We start from the raw sequence: 26182 nt of genomic DNA on the forward strand, positions 1-26182 counted from the left end.
AATATGTGTATTTCTGCATCCAGTAATCTTCTTTTCACAACAATATCGCAACAAAGTAATGTTTAGTTGTGATGTGATGTAGGCCAACTCAAACCGATCATGTGTACCATATCAAACAATGTGAAATCCTGTGCATAATGGACATTTTCTGCTGATAAACATTTTTTCTTTTGTAAAATGTTTATTCGGATGGATGCTTACACAAAAGTGTATAATATACTTTTACTATTTCAACTTTGTTTGGTAATCTTTTTTTTTATGCACAACAAATGAAAGGTACAGGGTCTGACAAAATAACTAAATTATTCATTTTTCTTTCTATCTTAATAAATTATACTGAAATAAAACTATGTGATCAAAAGAGTCTCAAATGGGTACTGATTTAATATTAAATTTATTACACTTGTTAAATAATGTCCAGCTTCTGCTCACCAAGGCTCACACAGTCACTGGACATTATTCAACTTGTTTAATAAATTCAGTATTAATTCAGTATTACCCATATCTTACTACTTTAGGTTTCAAATGGTGCTGTTTTAATTATACTAGATATAAGAAAATTAACAGTACAATAATTGGTGGTTGTTTTAAAAACATTTTTGAAAACAGCTGTGTGCCCAATTCCACCCCACCCAATTATCATTTCATGCCATAACTGATAAGTCACAGTAAAGTTGAGTTCACTGGTGAAAAAAGGATAACGTACTTAGGACTAAAATTGTATAGAATTAATCATGCTCCAGTGTCATAAATGCTTATGGTAAACATTTTTATATTAAAACTGCCAAGTATTTTAACAAAAGAAAATGACACATTTGCATTATACATTATGAAGTTATGACATTTCTGTTAAAATTGTATCAACTGTCACAGCCAATCCTAGTAATTACATGTTCTCTTATGTGGCACTGTACTCAAATTATATCCATACATTTATTTTGATAAATTACTATATATTTTGGAAGCATTATTATCACGTGTGGTCATGTGGTCAGAAATAACCAATACAAGATGTTTCCACTGCACAAGTTATAATTTCCTTACATCTACAAAAACAATTTAATTTTTTTAATATATATATTTTTAATGGCAAATAGCCATCAATATTTGCTTGGATTTTTTTTCTCCATTCTGTGTAAATGCAATTACAGCTTCACTGTCAAACTGATAAAAAGAACTTTCCAAATTTACAATAATTTTGCAAGAATTACATTTTACTAATTTAAATCTACATTTAATGCTTCATAACGACTTAAATACTTTGTCAAACTACTGACCATATTCTCATGAAAATTAATAGGTATTTTATTTTCTGGGTTAATATATTTCATACATTCATGTGCAGCTAATGTTGGGTAATGTAGAAATAGCACATAATGGTTATGTCTAACAGACTTCAAAACATAGCATCATTAAAAGATTATGATGATGAGATTACATATAAGGATTTCTGTACTTTATTTTGTCACCTAATCAGTTGCAATCAAAAGTAATTAATGCCCAATTTATCCTGTGTTTTCCAACATGATTGTGATGAGAATTCAAATTGCTACTTAAAAAATGTTATTACTATCTTTAATGACTTTTAAAAAAAAAACTGTCATGTTTGTCTAAGTATTAAAACATGAGTAAGACATAGCAACCAGTCATGTAGATCAGTCACTGTTAATTTCCATAATTTTCATGTAGAAAACTAATGACAAAAGTTTCTTTTTAAGTATGTTTTTTTTTTCCATTTGGGGATGGTTTTTAGTCATTTCTTTACGACTTTCCATCGACTACATAAATGCACACTAGAGTGTCTACAATCAATACATTTTAAAATCTTTACAAACTAATGTGGAGAGAAAAAGATTAAAAAAAAAAAAAAATGAAATAGACCTAAATGTGGAACAATACTGGTTTGAATAACATACACGAGCGAATATATTTCCTAAATGAAAAAAAAAACAACCAGTTCCAAATGGAAAAAAATTGCCACTATGGCGACATCATTTTTCTCCCACTGATATATTTAAATATCTCGCTGTGAAATATATAATAAACATGACATACATGTGTATTTGGCAAAAAATTTATTACTGACAATGTGCTGGCCACAGAATTGCCAATGTGAGCTACCACTTTTTTTCTTTAAAGACTGGAGACATCCTGGAATCAGAACGAGAAATACTGAAAAAATAGGGATCAATAAATTGCCGATAAAATATTTGACAGATAGTGATCAATAACTTATTCTGAAGACAGATTCCATTAAAGACATAATTACCAGTGTGTAGAAAGTTTACTGCCAGAGTATTTTCAGTTTAGGTCTAACAAACAGTTTTATTTCAGGTTTCCAGAGCAACTATATTTTTTAAATATTGATCCAATGAATTATTCCAACCATCAAAAAAAGAAAAGAAAACTGAAATTGTGAAGCAGTCTGGATTTAATTTTTGTTCATAGGCAACTGTCCAAGACATCAACATTAAGATGTTTATTAGTAATCTCCCTTTTTTAATATTTTTAGTGGAGACAGACTAGAAAATATGGTATTATAGCTATGCTGTTCACTGATTGTAGTCAGAATCAAATTTACAGCAAGTTATAATAGTATCAGGAAAATGCAATTATATAAGTAAACATGTATATTGCACACCATCATGTTCTTCAGTAATATTAATGAAGTCTTCTTTCAAAGGAATATGACTAAGTCATGTGCCTTTATGGAATACAATGCATAAAAACAAAATCAGTAAAAAGAACCTACCCGGTATTCAACCAATTCAACTTTCTTTTGTATGAAACTGGAAACATGCATTATTTTTTAAGGCCTGTTTACAAGTATCTTTTTTCACATGAATAATATTTTTCTTATGTGTGATTCAGCTTGCATTTTATTGTCAGAATTTACTAATTATTTCAAACCTTTGTCATCCATGTATTCAGCCATCAGACACTGCCACTGTCAGCTGGTCTCCTGGATATTGAATGATAAGAGTACAGCCTTTGCAGAACTAAGACAACACTATTTAATTTGGGAACCTTAATCATTTACTAGGTAGCCAGGAAGTGCTAATTAATGATGTGGTTGAATGGATTACTGAGTTCCCTTTTGTCCCTATGCACTATCCAGCAAAAAAACAGCCACAGGAATGGGCTCCAGGTGCAATCAGTTGGGAGAAACCCATGTTAATCAGTGGTTCTTTTGTTGTTTTTATAAATGTATGGAGTATTTATTACAACACCACACAATACAAACCAAATAAGACTGCTTCTTGATCATGTTTATCATTTTGTTTGAGAATGCACCAATTGGAAAGAAGCCAAGACAAACCCAAGGAGTATCGGATTCTTATTTTAATGTTTCATACTGACTGAGAACTTTTATTTCAAAATAACATTGTACACAGAGCATATGGATCTTGGCCTATAATTTATATGGAACAGTCATGTGCCATAATACAACAATGAGTATGCTTACCAGAAAAGCAATATGTTTACAACATTTGACCAAATACTAAAAATCAAATTTTTTTGTATACTTTTAATGCAGTTAAATTTCTGTATTTGGTTTTTAAATCAATTTACAATAATAATAATTATGAGGACTTTGTATAGCACCTAATCTTTAGAAGCTCTAAGCGCTTTACATTAGACAACACCTATAGGATAAAAAACATATATAATGACATGATTACAAATACAAACACCATGAAATTAGAAAACATAAATAAAAAATTAAAAAAACATGCTGAGAATATTTAAGGTAGGAAACATTATCAGGTCTTTAAGTTTGTTCTTGCAGTCGAAATAAATGAGTTTTGAGAGCACTCTTGAATGTGATCACTATGTCTTTGTGTCTTAGTTCAGTGAACAATTCATCCCACTTTGCTGGGGCCTGGTATGCAAAAGAATGCTGTCCATATGACTTTGTTACTTACCTTGCATAAAATACACAAATACATTGCTCATCTAGAATTTCACAGCTATAATGACACAGTTTAACTGTAAAATAATATATGCACTGAATTCACTAATAATCATTTAAAATAACTCTATGGTAAACAGGTTTTAGAGAACCTCATACACAGCTAACTAATAAAACTAACAACATATGACATGACATGAAAAATTGCCAGTCAAACTACAAACAATAATCTGATATGATTTTTTCACAGTGCAGTGTAATATGTCAGATTTATCCACACACACACACACACTGGTTTGAAATCAACAAAGCATTGTTTTGTAGCTGACAGTACAACACTGACAATATATTGATAGTACACTTGTTTCAAACTGAAAATATTTTGGTACATGACAGCAAATAAACAAGAACATGGATCTTTTAAGGATCAAACCTGTCTGATTCAAGGAATGGGCTTTTAACTGAATTGGATGAATCAGCACCCATATAATTCATTTTAAATGAATTAAGGATTCGCACATCCACTCAAGATATTCCATGAAAGCAAAGTTCATAACTAGTTCTGAGTAATGAAAAACAACCATGTTTTTAAATGTTAATTTAAATCAACTCATACGATGTGTACTTAATACAGTGCACACACACTATATATATATATATATACACAAGGGAATTCAATTCAAATACTTGTGTACCGGTAGTTACAATGGATTATTTGACTCTGCCTACCTAGAAAACATATCTGAAAGTAATGACCTAACTTAATACATGTACATGGAAATGAAATCAGCTCGTATTTTTACTCCTTTCTGGGTTTTTTAGGTCTTTTATTACTAATGATTATATCTTCGTGAAGAGACCAATTATAGTCAATTCTGACTCACCACCAAATCAAATTACAATATATATCATTCAAACCACATAAAATGTCACATCAAAAGACCCAGAATTTAACAGCTTTCACTTAATTATTTCATGCTCTCTCATTTAACAATATACTTCATTCTGATGATCTGACTGAAGTTAGAAATCAAAGCCAATCAGATGAATGCAGAATTGTTATTAGCTAATGACATGCTCAAAAGAATAATACATGTATACAATATTGTAATAGTATCAGACTGAGTAACTAACAAGTATTGATAACTTAAACATTCTACTGCATACATGAAGACATGGAAAACGCTGTTACGCTGCAAGATAAGCCTAAAGACATAAAAACAAAAAAAAAATGTCTTAGTTCCTCATATGAAATGTTGGATCACACCAGATTATACTTGTACATCTTCAGCAAATGGAAGGGGTTGTCCATTAATACTGAAGATATGTCGATATTGTAAAATGTACCCACTGTATGGTTCCTGATAACACTATATTTGGTTCAGTGTAAAAGATGTTTCTCAGCTTCTGTTTAACTGCATGAACAATTGTTGCTAATGACTTTTAGGTTATCATTTAATCAACCACAAGTTTAATGAAATCAGCTGCAACCTTAAACTGAAGTCTTGAACGTAAAGTTTACACTAGTCTCTCATGTTGATAGCAATTGGTAGGAACATTTTTTAAGATTCCTCATTAAGCATAACATAAAGGAATAGAATGAGAGTCTTTCCCATTTGTTTCCTATAAAATTCTGTCATATAGCAGACTTTGTTGCCCTACAAATGATTTTTCCATTAATACATTCATATTGTTCATGTTGACTATGTTATAACAAACAATATCCCCTTTATTCCAAAAATAAGTCAAATAATGGTGAAATAAACAAGATCAAACAACTTTCTCTCCATTTTTAATTTCAACTCTGTAGCATGTTTCTTCTTCCAAAAATTGTCTAGTTTGTTACTGTATATGAGTAATAGAATTCACAAAGAGAAAAGCCCTGGTGTTTAAAAAACAACAAAACAATATTGGATTTCCCATGATGCTTGATAACAAAGTAGCTTAGTGAGTACGCCAATCATCAGCAAACAGCCTTACACAGTGACTGAACATGAGTGGCACTATCATTAATATAAATTAAAAATAACAGTTGTCCAAGAATAGAACTTTGAGGCACACCAACCCTGATATATTGTTGATCATATCTGAAGACTGCTGCAATAGCTTATTTTTTCATCAACTTTACTTATTTTCAAGTTACAAAAGAGTTCTCGATAAAACAATATCATTTTTTTAAATACTTGAATAAATTTAATGAACATATAAAGAGTGAACATGATTTTTAAAATTTAAAATTGTAAATAAATCTTTAATTTTAATACATTCAAGTGTTTAACACACAGCCAACACTAGAAATGCACTGGCAAGTTTATATCTACATGATTTTCATTATATCTATAATTTCATGTAAACAGTGTCGATCCTAATCTGCAGACAAACAATACAAACCTGTCTACACTATCTGCAGAATGGTGAAATATTACAATTTGACGGAGCAGTGCACAATGCTCAGTTGATAAATTCTGAGGGTGAGACATTATGTGACAGAAGGGTGCATAATGCTGAGCTAATCTCTTCTGCATGCGAGATTAACAGTGACAGAAGGATGATGCTCGCCTAATCTATACTGAGGATGAGATATTACAATGTGATGAAGGGGTGCACAATGTTGATCTAATCTCTTTTGAGGGTGAAATATTATATTATTGTCTCTTTTTTATTCAATTTTTTTTCTTAAAAGCTGACTTGGCCGAAATATCTTTCACAATAGTCCAATTGGCCACCACATTGTGACATGGGTAACATGTCTAACATGTGATTAAAAAGATAATAAATTTTTTAAAAATTGAAAAATTTAAAATTAATTTGTAACAAAAATAAATCTGTTTTGCAAACAAAAGGCAATTTTTAAATTAATGTATCATGAACAGTTCAAACATTCTGTAAATACCATAGAATTCATAACAAGATTACTGTGGAGTTCCACCAGTACAGTGAAAAAGTACTATGTTATGTACCACTGGAAAATATTAAAATAATTTTACCAGCAATACCACAAACAGTTAAACGTCTGTCTGTCTGTATGTATGTATGTATGTATGTGGCACATCAGCACAATCCTGGCTATATCGTGCCAAGCAAAAGCAAAATATTAAAAGTATATGGTTTAGAAGTTGATAAATAAATATTTCCAAATAAAAGAAAAAATGTACGGTAAGTATAATTAGGCAAAGTCCATAAAATACATGTATAGGATCAACATTTATAACATAAGCCACATTTAATAAATAATTTTTTGGTGGTACATCATCAAAAACTTTCTTCATGGATCTGACCTGAAAAAGCTTGTTTTGCAGGATGGACAAGAATGGATTGCACAATAGGAGTCAATTTATTTATCAACAGTTTCTTTACCATCATTGAAACTCATGTGTGATCAATTTTGTTACCAATGAATGTAATGAATGGACTGATAAAAGAATCAAACAAACATGGGTTTCCGACAGTGGATCTTCACCTCTATTTTGAAAATATTTTCTATTGTCATCCAACATGATCAATAATGAACAGCAGTCACACATACAAGTTAGCTTGCAGTAGGAATAATAGACGCCCGTTCATTGACCTTTCAGGTCTTCACATTAGACCATGGCAAAAAAATAGTTCTCTTATAAATCCAAAATTCAATTTATACTTAAAAGCCATCAATTGGACAAACAAGAAATATGCAAGGACCAGATACTGTAAATAGGCTAGATTACTGAGGAACTAGCCAGTTATATTTGGTATTTGCCTTTTTTTTAAAAATAGTATCAGCATCTTTTCGATCCTAGCTGGCCGATTATTACAGTAACCAAGATTGGGAATATCAGAAGTCAGACATTTTCAAACTGCAGTCAAACACAATTAAGCCCCTAAAGATAATGATACCCTCCTAATAACACATGGGTCTGGTTACTGTCCCCATCAAACTTGGAAAATTAATAGTTCAATTATTGCTTTTTTAGTTTACTTCATTTCCTGACACTTAATTCTTTCCTGAAGAGATGAATGTGGTGTCAAATATTCTTAATTTCTGTGTATTTGTGCACAATTACAAAACAGCTTCTTTTATCTTAATTGTATTAGGCAGCCTCAATATAACCTTGATAAAAACGGGATATAATAATAATAATAATAATAATAAAGACTTTTTTTAGAGAAGGTAACTCAATTAGTTACAGAACTAATCTACCTTGAGGTCTTCTATCTGTTATGTACAATATATACAACATGATGTGAAGAATCTGGCTTGATACTAAATAATTACATAGTTTTAAATAACCCTGACATAAGCTTGGCTTCCATGAAAAATATTATAAAGATAAAATAACTTCCTTTTTATTTAAATTACATAAATAAAGTAAAAGAAAATTAGCATGAACTCATAAAATCAGTTTTGGTTTTTAAGTGCAAGTGTGCAATTTTGTTGATAAATGCTGGATAAAACAAAGCTTTCTTAGGGGCCCCTGATATCTGCAAGACTTGTTATACATTAATGATTTTTATTCTCATAAACTATTTTGTCCAAAAAGAATCACCATTTTTTTTACGATATCATTATCCAGGGTTTGCTCTAAACTAAAAACTGAGCTAGGAAACTGACCCTATTCATTTGAGAAAAGGACACAATTTTTCAAATATAGGAGGAATTTGATGAAGAAATAAGCTAGTCCTTCAGAATATGGGCAAGATTTTCATGCATTGGTTGATTTTTGCTGTCGTTGCAATTTTTGAGAAATTAATGTTGTCCTGCAATCTCTATCTCACAATCACCATCAGTCAATCATGTCATAAAACATCCATGCAATATCTGTTCATTTAAGTACCTTTAATTGTGACTTAGATGCCAATACGGAAATTAAGAATTTAAGAGCATTCAACTGGAGTACTCCTGTAAAAAATGTTTGAATTAGATTTCGTCAAAGTTACATTCATACAAATGGTTGGACTGAAACTGTGCATTTTAAAACTTTGAAATGAAATACAGTATCTCAACAGCTACTGATCAGAGCACATACATGTAATTTTCAGATCTAACAATGTGTCAATTATAAAATACTTCTGACAATTCTGAAAGCTTGCAATGGGAACTTATAGTAATTTTATGACTATGGCTACTTTTGGGATTGATTTAATCCCAATTTTCCATTCAAACATATTTTCAGAATTCAAGGCTTTGCCTGGATTTAACTGATTTTGTTGTAAATGCCTAAGCTGAAACTTAAAAAATGACAAAATAATAAAGATTTTCAGTCAGTAACGAAAAGGGTTTTACAAAAATGAGGTCTCACATACAAACTATGTCACTGATGTACCAAGAATCTAAATTTCAAAACCGTAATCCCTAAAAATTTCAACACACAGTCCTAACACTGACGCCCGACCCCATCCCATTAAAAATGAGTACAACTGTATGTAAATGTGTCTCGTTCTGTTAGCTGTCGCTTACAAAATAAGAAAACTAGTGCTTACGTATGCATGTATCAGGGCCAACGTAAAGCAATATGGTGCCCTGTGTAAAACAGACAGTTGGTGTCCCCCCTCACCCTTCAATAAAATATCTGTTAATAAGAAAATTCAAAGGCAATTGATTTAAGTTATGACCAAATAAGATTTTTTACATGAAGAAAAAACAGGGGTCTGATTTTTGCATCCATTTTCTTCTTTTATTTGGTGCACCACTTTAAATGGCTCCCTGTGCAAGCACACTGCTTGCATATATAGCTTGCACCAGCCCTGTTCTAAATATATAAAAATGAACTACACAAATGTTTAAGGAAGATGCAAATAAATGTACTAATCAAGTACTACAAGATAAAATACAGAATATATAGGCAAGTGTATGATGGTTGCTATGGACACATTTTCAAATGATAATTTAAAATATTACAAAATCATCAAAATCAGCACTGCATTTTAATTTCAAAATAAAAATAATAAAAAAATTTGAATGCGACTTGTTTATTAACTAGTCCTTTCAATAGCATGTGCAGTGTCGAATGTGCCATTAAATCCAACCTGCAATACACATATCTTTCTAACTGAAATTATTAACTTATTGCAAAACAAGTTTGCCAACCTGTTTCTGAAGCTACCTTTATAAATACTATTATAAAATAGAATATATTACCAGAGTACAAAAAGAACAATGCATCATCATTCATTATAATTTAAGCTTCATGATCCAAATTGGTCCTTGACAAGACAAGTCACCCTCAATAAAGCAAGATAGCATTATTATTATCATTATTGTTTTATCTACTGTCATGTACAAGACCAATTACATTTGCACTCCGGGGCCTTCCAGTTGGATTATGAACGCTGAATTAATGAACAAAAATATGTTTTGGTTCAAAGTGTTGAACAAGGAAGGTCAATATGGCCTCTCCAATGTCGTTATAAATAAATAACATCCATGCTGCCCAAAATAGTTGTGTGAAATGAAAGCTTTAATGGGGCCCCGAGTGGCCGAGTGGTCTAAAGCACTCTCCGTTACAGATCACTGCCATCTCACCTCTGTCTGCATGGGTTCGAGTCTCGGATGCAGCCAACATGGGTATGTGAGAAAGCTTGCCAGTAGCTTCTCGTGGGTTGGTGGTTCTTTCCGGGGTTTTCCCGGGTTCTTCCTCCGCCATTAATACTGGCCGCCATGTATAGCCTATTGTGTGCTGAAAAATGGCATTAAACCCTACAACATCAACCAAAGCTTTAAAATTACTGTTGCAACTGTAGCCAAAAATGTGCTGATGTAAATGGTTTTGTGAGCGCCTAATGACATCTCATCTACAGGCATAAGAATTAGTATTAGACGAATCTTCTATATTTCTACACTGAATAGACTAAAGCTAATGCCAACGATGACTACCAATAATATTCTCCCATGTTTTTACTTACCTTCTATACAAATAAACACATTCTTGATCCTGACCTTCTGGCCATAACACTGGGGTCAAAACCAAAGTTATGTCTTCCTGCCATGAACCATCTATACAGTTTGTTATTAATCTAAACTTTTACCAGAATAATCATGTGAACACTAAATGCATCATTGACATTTTTGTACAATGAAATACTGACCCTACCCAACACTGAGTTCCAGCAATCCCAGGGAAAAGAATCAAAAGCCATACCCATCTTGCAAATCAGATCGTTACAATTAATGGCCAAATCATGAACCAAGTGGGGGTAAATTGTTGCAATCCAGTGGTTCAGGAGTATGTAGTGTTGAAACTAAGTGAGTGACAGTCAGACAGGTGGCTTCATAATATCCACTACATCAACATGTATAAAGAAAAACAAATTAAGAATCCTGCTTGGTAAATTTCTTGAAACTTGGGTAGGCTTTATATTGGGGAGCCCATGCAGTCCATTCAATGGGTGTGCTGCATTCACTTAATAATAATAATAATATTAATAATAATAATAAATACTTTATTTAGAGTAGGTTGTTGTTTTTGTTGTAGGGTTTAACTGCATTTTTCAGCACACGATAGGCTATACATGGCGGCCAGTATTAATGGTGGAGGAAGAACCAGGAAAACCCCGGAAAGAACCACCGACCCACGAGAAGCTACTGGCAAGCTTTCTCACATACCCACATTAGCCGAATCCAAGACTCGAACCCACATAGACAGAGGTGAGATGGCAGTGATCCATAACGGACAGCACTTTAGACCACTTGGCCACTTGGGGCTCCTATTTAGAGTAGGTAACTCAATTAGTTACAGAACTAATCTATCCTGAGGTCTTCTATCTGTTATGTACAATATATACAACATGATGTGAAAAATATGGCTTGACACTAAATAACGAAGTGATTTTAAAAATCAAATTATCAAGCCTGGAACATGTGCACAGCCATCTGTGAACACATAAACATATATAAAATATCATCTTTTCATGTAGAATACGTTAATAAAAGCTTAGTGAACCATGGATCACATTATTCCTTCACAATAACTATGCTCCATAAAATTTCATGTTACATTTGCACTCCAGAGACTGTCAATGCAATGAAATTCTAAGTAAAAAGTAAGTCAACAGATGAATTTGGCACAGTGTTAAATTGGGAATCAAGAGACTGCCAAATGAAGGAAATTATGAACAATAAATAAATCGAAAGAATAATCTTTTAAGAGTATTGAATGAGGGTGATCAATATCATCATGTTTAGTGCTGAAGCTGAAGCAAGCCAAAGGGGCATTCTCCAATCTTAAATCCCTGGATATACAGCTGGCTAAAATTCATGATACAAATTGGCAAAATAAATGTGTATGTGTAAGTTCAGAATACAAACACCACACATACTTACAAATTATTTATATACAACAGTCACTTTAACTAGTGTACATGTCTAACTTTCAATGAATGATCATTATATCCACAAATTCTATAACGAGCATGAAAGTGTCATTTGAGTATCATTCTTCTTTCAAATTTGTAAATTGCTACAGTTTTGTCCTTTCCTCTGATCTGACGTCTTCTGAAGTTTAAAAAGTTTCCTCTGCTTTAACACCTATGAATCATGCAAAATAATAAAAATAATAATAATAATAATAATAATAAAAATAAAAATAATAATAATAATAATGAGGACTTTGTATAGCACCTAATCTTGGTACTCAAAGTATATACCAACAGTTACACCTGAATAAAGTCTCTGTCCCTTAACATCTGGACTGGTCCACTACCTAATTATATTATCAATTTAATGAATCTGTGAAGCACATTTTTAAATTGAAGAAATCTGTATTTTGGGGGAAGTGTATCATATAGAGCTGCTATAGACAAAAAAGAAGGAAAGCACATGTATGTCTATGTACTCATGTGCTATTTCCTAAGTAGCAGTCTTCATTTTTAAAATATTCTCAAATTTATATTTCTGGGATTTAAAAGATGATGATAAAAAGGAACAAGTTTGAATTGCCTAATTTTTTACATATATAACGTACCATAAAGACATAAGCCATAAACAAGCCAAAGCAAAACATAATTAGGTGGGGAAAAAACATGATTATGCCAAAAAGTAATGATTGGCATCTATATTGCAATCAATCAGTTTTTCTTGAACTATTCTCTGAGATTTGAAAAATGCAACAAAAATGACACGGAACAAAATTGGGCTTATATATTTCATATTTAAATCACTCTTATAAGTAAAATTAAAATTCTGTTCAGCAATCTAATAATGTGTGCAAATAATGCATTGTCGCTATCCTGTATCTGTACCTATTTCACACACACACACAAAGAATTTGAAGATCCTCAAATCTTATCTTTTCTCTCTCTATCCATCCATATTCTTTCAAAATATATTTCCATATGGGACAGAAACACATTACAATAAATCCTTTTTGTGCAACCATTCTTTATTAATCTTCCTTATATTTGTTACTGACACAAACAGAATACTTTTCTGAGAGAAAAATACCTAAGTGTAAAACAATGAAAGCTGAAATGGTAAAGATGTTAAAATTCTCTACAAGAAATATAAAATGAAAGAAAAAGGTAAAACTAGTATTAACCGACACACAGCATCATGAGATAATACATTTTGTCAAATTGGCAGACTTAAAAATAATAAAAAAATAATCTGTCCCCAGTTTAATTATACATGCCAATTTTTGGCCCCACCATGGAAAGAACAATGGGTAAAGAATAATACAGTAGCTGTAAAGTGTGTATGTCATCATGCTATATTCTAAATATGAATGAATTTAGCACATGGTTAAATAAGATATAAGTAGTACGGGATTAGAAACTGTCACTTCTTGTTGTGGGGTTTAACGCCATTTTTCAGCACATGATAAGCTATACATGGCGGCCAGTATTAATGGTGGAGGAAGAACCCAGGAAAACCCCGGAAAGAACCACCGACCCACGAGAAGCTACTGGCAAGCATTCTCACATACCCACATTGGCTGAAACCAAGACTCGAACTGGCGGAGACAGAGGTGAGATGGTTTAGACCACTTGGCCACGAAACTGTCACTAACGCTCTCCACAGACAGATACTCCTTCCATACACCCATACACAGATGACAGGACCACTCAGATGCTATATTCCCCATCTTAGACAATATAAATGTCTGCAATGACTGAATTAATTGAAATTATTCCTCTGACCTGTGACTTACCCACCCTCCAACAACACCGGTGGAGTAAGTAAAACTCATTGTGGTTCTTGCAGATGTTTAACAAAATTGTGTTATCATATATATTTGCTTTTAAGTCCAACTAAAAACAACATAGACCCTGATCTACCATTACTACACCAACAGATCTGGATCTAAGCTGTTTATCTGAGTAATCAAATAAGAACAAACAACATAGACCCTGATCTACCATTACTACGCCAGCAGATCTGGATCTAAGCTGTTTATCTGAGTAATCAAATAAGAACAAACAACATAGACCCTGATCTACCATTACTACGCTAGCAGATCTGGATCTAAGCTGTTTATCTGGAGTAATCAAATAAGAACATAGACCCTGATGTGCTTGTGAGTGAACTATGAAACTGCAGATCAGCTTCTATATTGTTTACAGCTGGACTTCATGTATTAATGATTTTACAGTAAGTTTGGTAAATTTCTGACAGTAAATTGAGTTACAAATTAACTAATGAGACATATAATAGGGTATTGCAAAGTATGGTGACACAAAGGAGATGTGTTAATAGACAATATGCCTAAAACATATTATTTCAAATTTTTATCTGATTCAAAATAGATGTATGGCATGACCTAGCTAAAGCCCATGCTGTCAGAAAATGAGTATGTTACACTCACTACACCTACATGCATGCCAAAAAGACATGGTTGCACCTGAGGACCAGGTTTGCCACTTTACCATAATTTGTGGCACGATGTCTTAATTCCATGCCACTATGCCACACAAAAATAACTAGAATTGCATGAGTAATGGTTGTTCTCTTCCGTTCCTAAAATAATTCATTGGACTTTCATTACCAGATATAATTTCAGAACCAATTTACCCCTAAAATTGCATTAGAATAATAATAATTTTTAAGACTGAATTATTCATGGAAGAGATTTCCTTAAGCATCCTTCTCTGGATATTTTCTTTCTAAAGACACTATGCCTTACAAGATATTTCTTCCTACTGAGAACCCTGACATTGATTTTGTTCCCTTCCTGGTTGCAGCAAGGGCATCTTAATTTGGTCTTGCCAAGCTCTGCATCCCATTTACCTCAAGAAGCTTGTTAGCAAGATTCTACACAAACCCACTCAATATAGGCAAATGAAACCTGCCTACCACATATACCCACTTATTAGTTGGGTCTGAATGCAAACAACATAGATCATGATTTGCTGTCAGATAACCATCAGATTAGTGTCTATGTTGTCTGTTCCCTGATTACTCCTATTGACAAACTGCATAAACCCTGGCCGTCTGGTGTAATATGCAATGGCAGATTCATGTCTAAGCAGTTTGGCCCAAGTTTTGAGTACAGATGGCTGCATATTTGTATGTATATGTAGATGACAATATCAGGCCATTACAGCTCGGTTTTGTTTTTTTCTTCAATTTTTCTCACTTTTGTTAACCTTCTGGACCTGCACTTCTTTCTAAGCCCGATTAGGGTGCATTCAATTTGGTTAGGGGGAAGTATGCACTAATACTCTTTCAACTTTTGTATGCAACAACCAGTGAAGAAAAATAGGGTTCAGTGGTGCATTCTAAACTGAACAATGGAAGCATAAAACAGTTAAGACTACCAGATCCCAAAATTTTAACTATCAACCATTTAGCAGTAATAAAACTTGATAGAACCGTCAGGGGACAGTGTATGTAGCACTCTTGCTCTAGAATGATCACAACATAATGGATTTGTTAAATTTAAGGAGACACTGGCAGTTTGCTAGGGAAAAAGGACCACTGAGATTCATTCAAGCTCCAACACTAGACCTAGCAATTCACCTAAAATTCAAACAATTACCTCTGTAAGTGACATTTACTGTTTACCTCCATCTACAGGAATTTTTTCTTCAAATCCATAAAATGCATGATGATAATCAAACTAAATGGTCAATCAAATAGACATATTGATATCTAGCATGGTTTACCTACTGCAGTACTGACCACAGGGGGAGAAAAAACGAGTTTTATTCAACTTACATGCATACCTAGAGACTGTGTTGATGCTAGTGAACTTTGCAGACAAGGAATTGTCATTCCATTCAAAAAGATACCATCTGACTATGTATATAGCAATAAATGTAATCTATGCATGTAGTGATCACTGACTTTAGAAATTTAAATAATCAATGCATATAGTGATCATGGTCAGTAACAAAGTAATCTATATATGAATTACTGACAGCAGCAATTAAAGTGATCTATGCAGATAGTGACCAATGACAGTAACGAAGTAACAGTACATTACATAGTAATCACAGACAGTAACAAAGAAATCTAGGTACGCAGTGATTACTGACAGTAACAAGTAATCTAATCTATATATATTACTGACAGTAACAAGTAATCTAATCTATATATATATTGTGATTACTGACCGTAACAAGTAATCTAATCTATATATATATTGTGATTACTGACAGTAACAAGTAATCTAATCTATATATATATATATTGTGATTACTGACAGTAACAAGTAATCTAATCTATATATATTCTTATTACTGGCAGTAACAATAAAGTAACGCAAAATGTCCAAAAGAAAATCTGCACTTATGCAGTCCTAACAGGAAAGTGTATCAGGATCTGACACAGTTGCACTGAGCTAGATACAGCTGTACTCAGGAGGAAGGAAAACCAACAGAGAGAATGAAAACCATTTGAAAGTCTTCAGCCAACCCAACTTGGCATTTGCATTCAGCTTTAAAGTATGAAAGTATATTACATATATACTTACAATGCATGGACAAAGTATCAAGATGTTTTTCTGAATGTGCATTAACAATGAATAATACATATAGCAATACTGCTAAAACGTTTAAAAAATGCATGACATGATTATGATATAGTTCACACTTAGGCTACCAAAATGAAATATTGTTGGGCAAACATTGTATACACGTATATCATCAAGTTTAAATATGACCCAGGAATGTTGGTGACCGGCTAACGCTCCAGAATGGAAAGACATATCCATGTAGATATGGGTTTGTTACCAGGAGATTTCTTATGATGTCTAGTTAGTCCTAAGTGAAAATGGTGCTGATCCGATATCTAATATGGCCACCACAGACTTGCAAAATCTTGCATTAGATAATTCTACTAAATAGGTTTTTGTATCAACATGGTGTTTTCACTTAAAGACTTCTTATGATGTCTAATTAGTCCTAAATGAAAATGATGATGATCTGACATTCTATTTGGCCACCACAGCAGTGATCATGAAAAACATGTTATTGGTATTCCTCCTGAGCAGTATGTCACATTGACGTGGGATTTTCACTGGAAGACTTCTTACGATATCTGGTTCAGGTCTTAAATGAAAATAGTGCCTAATTCTGATGTCTAATATGGCTGCCACAGCTATGAGATTAAAAATATTATCACTGTTTCCTCCTGAAAGTCGTATTAATACAAGGCTATAGTGATGCTGTAAAACTGCTTATAGTATTTAGTTGACTAAATAACAAGCAATGCAAATTAAATACACATAACACTTGCAGTTTTGATAATGAGGAAACCTATAGATTCAAAGATCTAAAGGTCAGAAATCATGGTCATGGTAGGTGTTATAATGAAATAAAATGTAATACATGGAGGACTATTACATGTACATGGTGAGGTAGGGGATATAATGTGTCATTTAAGGTAACACTCTTATTGTGTTGATTAAAAAATTTCATGTCTAAACTCAGTTGTGGGTCTTATTAGGTCCTATAAGTAATCAGCGTTAAAATAATTTGTCTGTTCTTAGGTGTGGCTCACAGGTGGGTGGAGTTGCATTAGTGACAAATGGAAGTTTGTAATGATGTGATTTTATTTGGATTTTAGTACTATTTTCATAAGTCTTTGGTATGACTCAGCTGGGTGACTGAACCCATGATCTCCCTCATCTGTGGCGGATTTTCTAATCACTAGGCCACCGGAGCAGTCTGGCAGTTTGTAGTATTTGTTTACTTAATGCAAACAGGTAACTGTAGTATGCAGACTAATAATGGGATATTAACCTTTTTTAAAAACTTTACATTAATTTTTTCTTTTAAGTGTCATTTAATAACTTTCACAGTTCCAAGTACACTAAAGTTGTCAACTTCAGTACAGTTTTAGAATTGGGAAATTAAGACATTGTACATTTTGTACAGTACTGTGATGTTATTGTTTTAACACAACTTTCTAACTTCTGTTGATAAGGCAGATGAAAAAACAAATCTGTAGTGACGGATCTTGTTAAATAATTTATTGGAACATTATGGAAATGTATGCCATACACAAGGAAGGTTTTACAGTTTGACACACACAGTAGCTTGTTTTTTGGTAACTTCATATAGATGAAAAACAGTGGCCTTTATTAAATCTACTAAGTTAAGTACCGCTTTGACACTTATAATGCTTACCTTTCTGTCTGAATTAAAATTACCTGGAAATAGCAGAGATATATGATTTTATGGGACATGTTCGTGTTTTATCATTACCAGGGTTAAGTTTTCTAAAATATGTCAAACTGACTATGGATGAATATACCTGTAATTTCTGGATTGAATCCATTGAGCAATGGTTAAGTTGGTTTGTGGGTTTTTTTCCCCGTGTTGATTCATTCTGTTGATTCATATTTGTCTTTTTGAAGTTTGATGCAAGTTGATATTTTCATTATTGTTTATATATACAGGATGGCATGTTAAATACAATCATTTTTTGTATCAGATATTATCGCAGTGGTACATGTATGATATCTGTGTACATTCTAACATTCTAAGTGCAGTTAATCCCCATTCTCTTGAAGAATTTGATTCTTTTAGGGAACTACACTGTATTCCACCCCTTAGGGGTTAGGTTACACTTAAGTTAGAGTTGTGAGATATTACTGGCATACTGGTTTACCACAGTACTTTGTCAATGTATCAGTACTTCAGTAGCTACTGTCAGTATGGAATGTACAGAGATATCTCAGATTAATCATGTTATGAATTTAATGATATTGGCAGCATTTGTTCATTTTTCAGGACAAATGATTAAAAAATGATTAAAAAAATTATTATTTATAATTTAACAAAACAGTTGTATTTGTCACAAGTTGCATATTACAAAATATATTTATGATCCTTACTTACATACCTGACAGATTTTACTTAGGCCATTGTGAAAGATATTTGAATGAAATCCAAGTTTTGGAAACATTTGAGTTATTTACTAGCGTATGTTAATGTTAAGTACATGCATTCCTTTGTATGAATGAGAACTATTAATAGATTTTTAGGAAAGCAGTTGTTTTTACTTAATTCCACTAAATATTGTTTTGTTAACTGTTTTCTATTTGCTGGCCCGCACTGCCTGAGTGTTGACAACCAACTACAACTCCAAGTTTCCGTGCCTTTTGTATCAAAGGTGTAGCTAGTGAATGTAAGGCTACTGAGTCAATACTTCCTCCAAGCAAAGGGTATTTCAGCGTAGAATTATAAGCCTAATCATCCCACTTCAGCCAGAATTTTACTTTACAAAAATTGTCACAGCAGATTCATCTGCCATATATACTCACTGATAAGTAAACTGCAAACAAACAACGATCCTGATCAGCCGTAGTGTGATACGCAGGAACATCAGGGACAATGCTGTTTGTTCTGATGATTGTTCCTAAAATACTGCACAGATCCAGATCTTCTGGTGTCTTTACAGTTTGCAGGTGGAACATGACTTACAAACGAGTACATATGGTATCATAAGGAAATGACCATTTGATTTTCCTTTTCTTTTAAGCTATTTGATCACATTTCTTTTTTTTTTCTCCTTCAAATAATACAATGGACATAATATAATGTTATTTTGCTATAAATCGGAGCAAGATATTTTTTTCATCTATTGAAAACTGGAATAAATCAGGCTAATCTCAAACAATTAATTGTTGCTCCTAACATAATTGTGGTACATGTAGCAGTATGTTCAGAGTTATATGGCACAACATTTTTCATGGTACCCAGCTCTAACTTATATTGATTACCAGGTACCGTGTATTACTTAATTAACACCCCCATCCAAACTAATGCCCTCCTCTGTTTTAAGATCAGAAAACTTAATGAGTTGCAGACGGTAAGACCTGTTCTTATCAGTACAGGAAGTCCTGGAGGTTCAGGTTAGGTATTACAATTTCAAAGGTACCCAGGTAAACAATCATTAGGATCAATGGTTACTTTATAGCTGTTCACCAAAATGTAATATCACTAGTTACAATGTATATATCGATGTAAACAGTAGTAAAATCACAGGCACATGTGTTGTGCTAAACATGACATAGTAGATGGGTGGCATATTCAAAGACTTAAAAATCCTACTTCAACCAGCTGCTCAATGGAAAAAATATGTGGATCAACGATTGATCATTGTTACTGTATTGATACTTGCAATGACTGAATTCAGAGACAGAAAGATACCCAGATGTACATGTAAACATTATAAGAGTACATCAATAGAACATATGTAGCTTTCATTAGTGCTCAAATAAATGTCCCCCCCCAAAAAAAAAAAATGCAACACCCCTGAGGGCGTTAATTAGGGAATATATGGTAAATTTTTTGAAGAAAAATAACAGTGCAAGCCCTTTCCAACCATAGAGGAATTATGTGGGGGTGTTGATTTTATTTTTGATTGTCTAAACCCCAAATCTGGTGTTTTTTTTCCACCTTTGTGTCTTGATAAATTGTTCTTATTACATGTTGCATTGTTATTAATGCATATTTGTGCAATCACTCAATAAAGATTTAACAATGGATTGTTTTACTTTAATATAAGAAAGGACAGAGGTTCTCACTGTTTACCTTTTGCACAGGTGAGTTCATGCACAGGGTTGCTAACAGCACACACCATATAAAAAATGGGCGAGTTGAAGTATGACATGTAAAACATATTGTCATTATTCATTGTTTTCTTCCAGGAATTTCAGAGAACAATATCATAACAGTCTAGTAATGTGTGGGTGCCGTCCCTTGGGACACTCACCTAGATTGCCACACTTGTTCAAAATACACACAAAGAATCATTGCACGACATTTCTAAATTATGGTCAAAGAATACTGGATTCCAAATACATTTACTGAGAGTGGAGAAAGCATAAATCCCACTCATCTTTTGATTGTTTTAGTTTCTATCTTGTTTACTGACAATAAGCACACTGCGCAAAGACTAGTTCTTCAATATGGAAGAATACTTCAGTTTCCAGGGAGCTTATGAGTCTCTTGGGGACTGGGATTTTTAGCCAAAATGCAGTTAGTTCAGTTGTTCCGTTACCTACTTACCTACCGGTAATTGATCCCCAGTCTCAGTCAGATATGTGCTGGAGTTGATCAAGATAGGCTTTAATGCCCAACATTTAAGGGCACTGTTTCTGTGTTCATATATTGAATGGGAAAGGAAGAGTAGGAAGCATCTTTTCCTTCCTCTAAGGACTCCGTTAACATTTTAACTTTCACTTGGTGGATTTTCACCTCAGACAAATAAGCTAAGACCTTTCTTTTATGAAACTAAAAGCCAATGATGTTCAAGCCATCACTGCCTCATGGGCCTGCCAATTGCATTGTTCCCTGGAGGATGTCTGTCTTGAAGGCAGCATTTTGGTGATCCTATACTGACTTCTTCTACCTCTGCCGCTTATGCGATGGAATGAGCTTTTAATACTTTTAAAAGTGAATGGTTTCATGATGCTCAAGTCTGATTATTTGTGCACATGATTCATGTACTCAAATGTATGTGCAGACATGTGTCCTGCTTGCATTTTTGTACATCACTGAGTTTATTGTTGTTCTAGGGTTTAACGCCATTTTTCAGCACAAGATAGGCTATACATGACGGCCAGTATAACTGGTGGAGGAAGAACCCTGGAAAACCCTGGGAAGAACCACTGACCCACAAGAAGCTACTGGCAGGCTTTCCCACATACCCAATTGCTAGCCTGGGGCCTTGGACTCAAACCCACGCAGACAGAGGTGAGATAGTAGTCATCCGGAACGGGGAGTGCTTTAGACCACTCGGGGCCCCTTGATTGAGTTTATGAACATGTATTTTGTAGCATCCATATAAAAATGTTTATGGTCTGAATTCACACATTGATTTTAATGTCAGATTTATGGACTTTGTTTTTTAAAAAAATCTAAAACATGATGTGAACATGACAACACAATCAAGAAGGGAAAGATTATCAGGCTTGGTTTATAATAATAATAATAATAATACATTTTAATACTTTATTTACAGAGGGTAACTCATTATATTCAAGGGCTGTTCTCCCTTGAGACCCTCTAAAGAAGAGTGCAGTAATGTGTATTATATGAAAGTTGACAGTAATTACTGTTTATTTTAACATTTTTAGTATTAAAATACTAAATTCCATTATCTTTATGAAACACACCAGCAGATGTTACATATAGTTGAAGTTTGTTCCACAGAACTGTAACAGAATTGGGTACTGGAAGCTTTTTTAAATTGCTCTGTTCTTGGTTTTGGTACATGAAGGTTACTTTGTTGCAAAAGGCCTGAACAAATCCTAAAGATACTCTTGTACAGTTTAATATAGATACTTATATACAAGAACTGCCTTGTAAAAATCTATCTTTTCATATATTGTCAACCATTTTAGTTCTCTGAACAATGCTTTTCAGGGTTGATCAAAAGCTGCGTCTAAAACAGTGAAAATTGCCTGTTTTTGAAGTTTATTCCTGTCAAGCTGAGACATAGTACATTCTCCCCATAAAGTTGATAAGTAATCCATGTTGGAGGAATATATGAATTATAGTATAGATTGCAAGTTTCTATATGTAAATAACTCTTGATCCTGCTGAGTAGGACTATTTTGAATGACACAGTTTTACAAAGCTTATCGATATAGTCATCTCAGTGTAAATTATTATCAACAGACACCTGCAAGCTTTTCATGTTTAAGATTTTTTAACTTATGATTATTAATTGTAAGAGATAGTTCCGGGTTCCCTGACTTGTGTAGCTTTTCTGATGTCCCTAAAATCATACATTTTATTTTACCTTTGTTAATTACCATTCAGTTTTGTTTTGCCCAATTTCAAACTCTAATAAGATCTGATTCTAATCTATTTTGGATAACTTACAGTGTCAGAGCTAAATGTATACAAGGTTGCATCATCTTCAAACAAATATGTATTTGTTTACCAGTATATTAAATAGAACCTGAATGATGCCAGTTAGAACCTTCATTTTTTACAAAGATATTCACGTAATTATAATAAATGTAATCAAACTTAGCTTGTGGGTATATGTATTGACAGTGTCAGAGACAAGTTCAGTGATCTTGCCATGATATCAAAGTCTGAGGACCATGACACAGAATTTTGCAACTGTACTTACTATACCGTGTGAATTTATTAGCTCAAACACATAAAAATAATTTATTTTCGTTAATTTATAACGTGCAGAAAACAAAAGTAGTGTTATTATCTGACTCAAATGCCAAGGATCAGACTTACATACATAACAATATTTTTCAAGATGGTTATGATGACAGACACTTGAGACATCAGATCAGTACCATTTTCATTTAGAACCTGGCAGACATCATAGACATCTTTGAGTGAAAAATCCCATACTGATATGACCATGCATTCAGAATGAGTAGTGATAAAAGATTTTCAATATGGCTGCTAGAAATAAGGCTGCTGTAGCAGCCATAATGGATGTTCAAGCAGCACCAATTTTTCATTTAGGCCCAGCTAGACTATGTTATGAATATGTGTAAAGTTCATGGCAATCATCCAAGTAGCAGAGGAGGAGTAGTAATAACACATCTGTAGTACATGTACAGTACTTAACTGACAGAAGACAGCTGATGGACAAAAGACCATCCCATAAATTCTTCTGGTCTATGACCAGTATAAGAACTTTTCATTGTTGTAGGGTTTAACGCCATTTTTCAGCACACGATAGACTATACATGGCGGCCAGTATTAATGGTGGAAGAAGAACTCGGGGAAAACCCTGGAAAGAACCACCAACCCACAAGAAGCTACTGGCAAGCTTTCCCACATACCCACGTTAGCCAAATCCGAGACTCTAACCCACGCAGACAGAGGTGAGATGGCAGTGATCCATAATGGAGAGTGTTTTAGACCACTCAGCCACTCAGGGCCCCCAGTATAAGAACTAGAAATAATACTGCAATGGTGTACTTTTAAAATCTTTGTATGAATATCTCTCAATTGAACAATATCTGATTGTAAAAAAAGTTTAAATAATGTTTGGATTTTTTTTCTGTGAGAAAATGATGTTTTGTGAGTACTTTCCAGCCTTTTGATCACTTTGATAATAATAATAATAATAATAATAATAATAACACAATCTGTACAAAAACTAATCTCCCTTGTGGCTCTCAATTCTTAACCTATGTACAGGCATATATATATAAAATACAGCTGGGAAACAAACATACAAATAAGGTACCATAAATTAGTACACTAAATTGATCTGACCAAACAATAACTTTATCATTATTGAAAACAACAATGTTGTATCACGTGCCAGTGGGTAGTGAATTCGAATATCATATTGAAAACATTAATGTTGTATCACGTGCCAGTGGGTAGTGAATTCGAATATCGTATTGAAAACATTAATGTTGTATCACGTGCCAGTGGGTAGTGAATTCAAATAACATATTGAAAACATTAATGTTGTATCACGTGCCAGTGGGTAGTGAATTCGAATATCGTATTGAAAACATTAATGTTGTATCACGTGCCAGTGGGTAGTGAATTCGAATATCATATTGAAAACATTAATGTTGTATCACGTGCCAGTGGGTAGTGAATTCGAATATCGTATTGAAAACATTAATGTTGTATCACGTGCAAGTGGGTAGTGAATTCAAATATCATATTGAAAACATTAATGTTGTATCACGTGCCAGTGGGTAGTGAATTCGAATATCATATTGAAAACATTAATGTTGTATCATGTGCCAACGGTGTGAGAATTAAAACTATTCTAAAGAAGATATCAAAATTGTTTTTAACAATATTTCAACCAATCATCTAGTTACACATGTGAAACTGCAAGATCTTTTCTAATACAACTTTTGATTAAAGACTGGCCTGCAAACCAGTAATGTTTTACTACTTAAATTTTACATGTTTCTAGGGTGCTAAAAAGAAAACGTGGTTTTGTTTACATATGTATTTTCTTCATTCTATAATAAAAAAGCTACTCTTTGAACATTAGTTGTTGAGTTTAATTATAGTAGTGTGTGCACAACTGTGCATGTGCCACTTTTTTCTGGCTGCACCGCAGCCTGCTAGTTGTTCCTGGGGAAGGGAATGGTGCCACCTCCCCCAGGCTTTTATGGGTTCAAGGAACCCTGATAGTTTGGCCTCAATCTGTGGGTCCATAAAGGTCCCTTACAGGTGAATGGTTGGCTGCCATTACTGGGAAGGAGAGCTCGGGAACAGTCCTGGTTGCTTCACATCGCTGGTTTCTTGTTGCATTAACATTAGTGAAATTCTAATGAAAAATTTTACAATAATAATGAATGAATACCAATCAATGTATGGGTCCCTGAGTGGCCGAGTGGTCTAAAGCGCTCTTCGTTACGGATCACTGCCATCTCACCTCTGTCTGCGGCGTTTCGAGTCTAAGATTCAGCCAATGTGGGCATGTGAGAAAGCTTGCCAGGAGCTTCTCGTGGGTCGGTGGTTCTTTCTGGGGTTTTCCGGGTTCTTCCTCCACCATTAATACTGGCCGCCATGTATAGCCTATCGTGCTGAAAAATGGCGTTAAACCCCACAACAACAACAACAACCAATCAATGTATTGTCTATTAAATAAAAAAGACAAACTGCATATCTCATAATTAAACAAAGATTTTAAAAAAATATAAAATCCAGAATTATTTTTAGTTTCTTTCACAACATCACTGACAAGTGGCCACTAATGACATTTACTGTAATCATAAGTTTCAACCTTAACGGGATCTCAATAGTTTCCTGGTACAGATTTCCCCTCAATCACTTTCTATTTTGCAAAGAAAGGAGCATGTACTCTGTACCAGCATTAGAAGTGGTAATGACAAACAATCACACTCAACCTGAAAAGAAGTTCAAACTTCAGTTTTCTGGTGA

At 33.5% G+C, this 26182-nt stretch overlaps 1 protein-coding gene across 5 annotated transcripts in view; it reads right to left on the reverse strand.

The window, feature by feature from the left end:
- The window catches only part of LOC149783078 (transmembrane and coiled-coil domains protein 1-like), a 168031-nt gene that overhangs the window by 124173 nt on the left and 17676 nt on the right, over positions 1-26182 (reverse strand). For 3 of the 5 annotated variants that reach the window (XM_089931291.1, XM_089931290.1, XM_089931289.1), the window contains exon 1: positions 2911-2934. The exons of 1 other annotated variant lie outside the window; for it this stretch is intronic. In XM_089931291.1, coding sequence (XP_089787417.1) covers positions 2911-2919 — 9 coding nt within the window. In that variant the 5' untranslated portion in view covers positions 2920-2934. Of the gene's footprint in view, positions 1-2910; positions 3016-26182 lie in introns of those variants that run through there. One more of the 5 variants, XM_089931294.1, reaches the window with a different exon arrangement.

Source organism: Sinohyriopsis cumingii, chromosome 14 (assembly GCF_028554795.1).
Source record: "Sinohyriopsis cumingii isolate HCF-2022 chromosome 14, ASM2855479v2, whole genome shotgun sequence".
NCBI classification, from domain to species: domain Eukaryota; kingdom Metazoa; phylum Mollusca; class Bivalvia; order Unionida; family Unionidae; genus Sinohyriopsis; species Sinohyriopsis cumingii.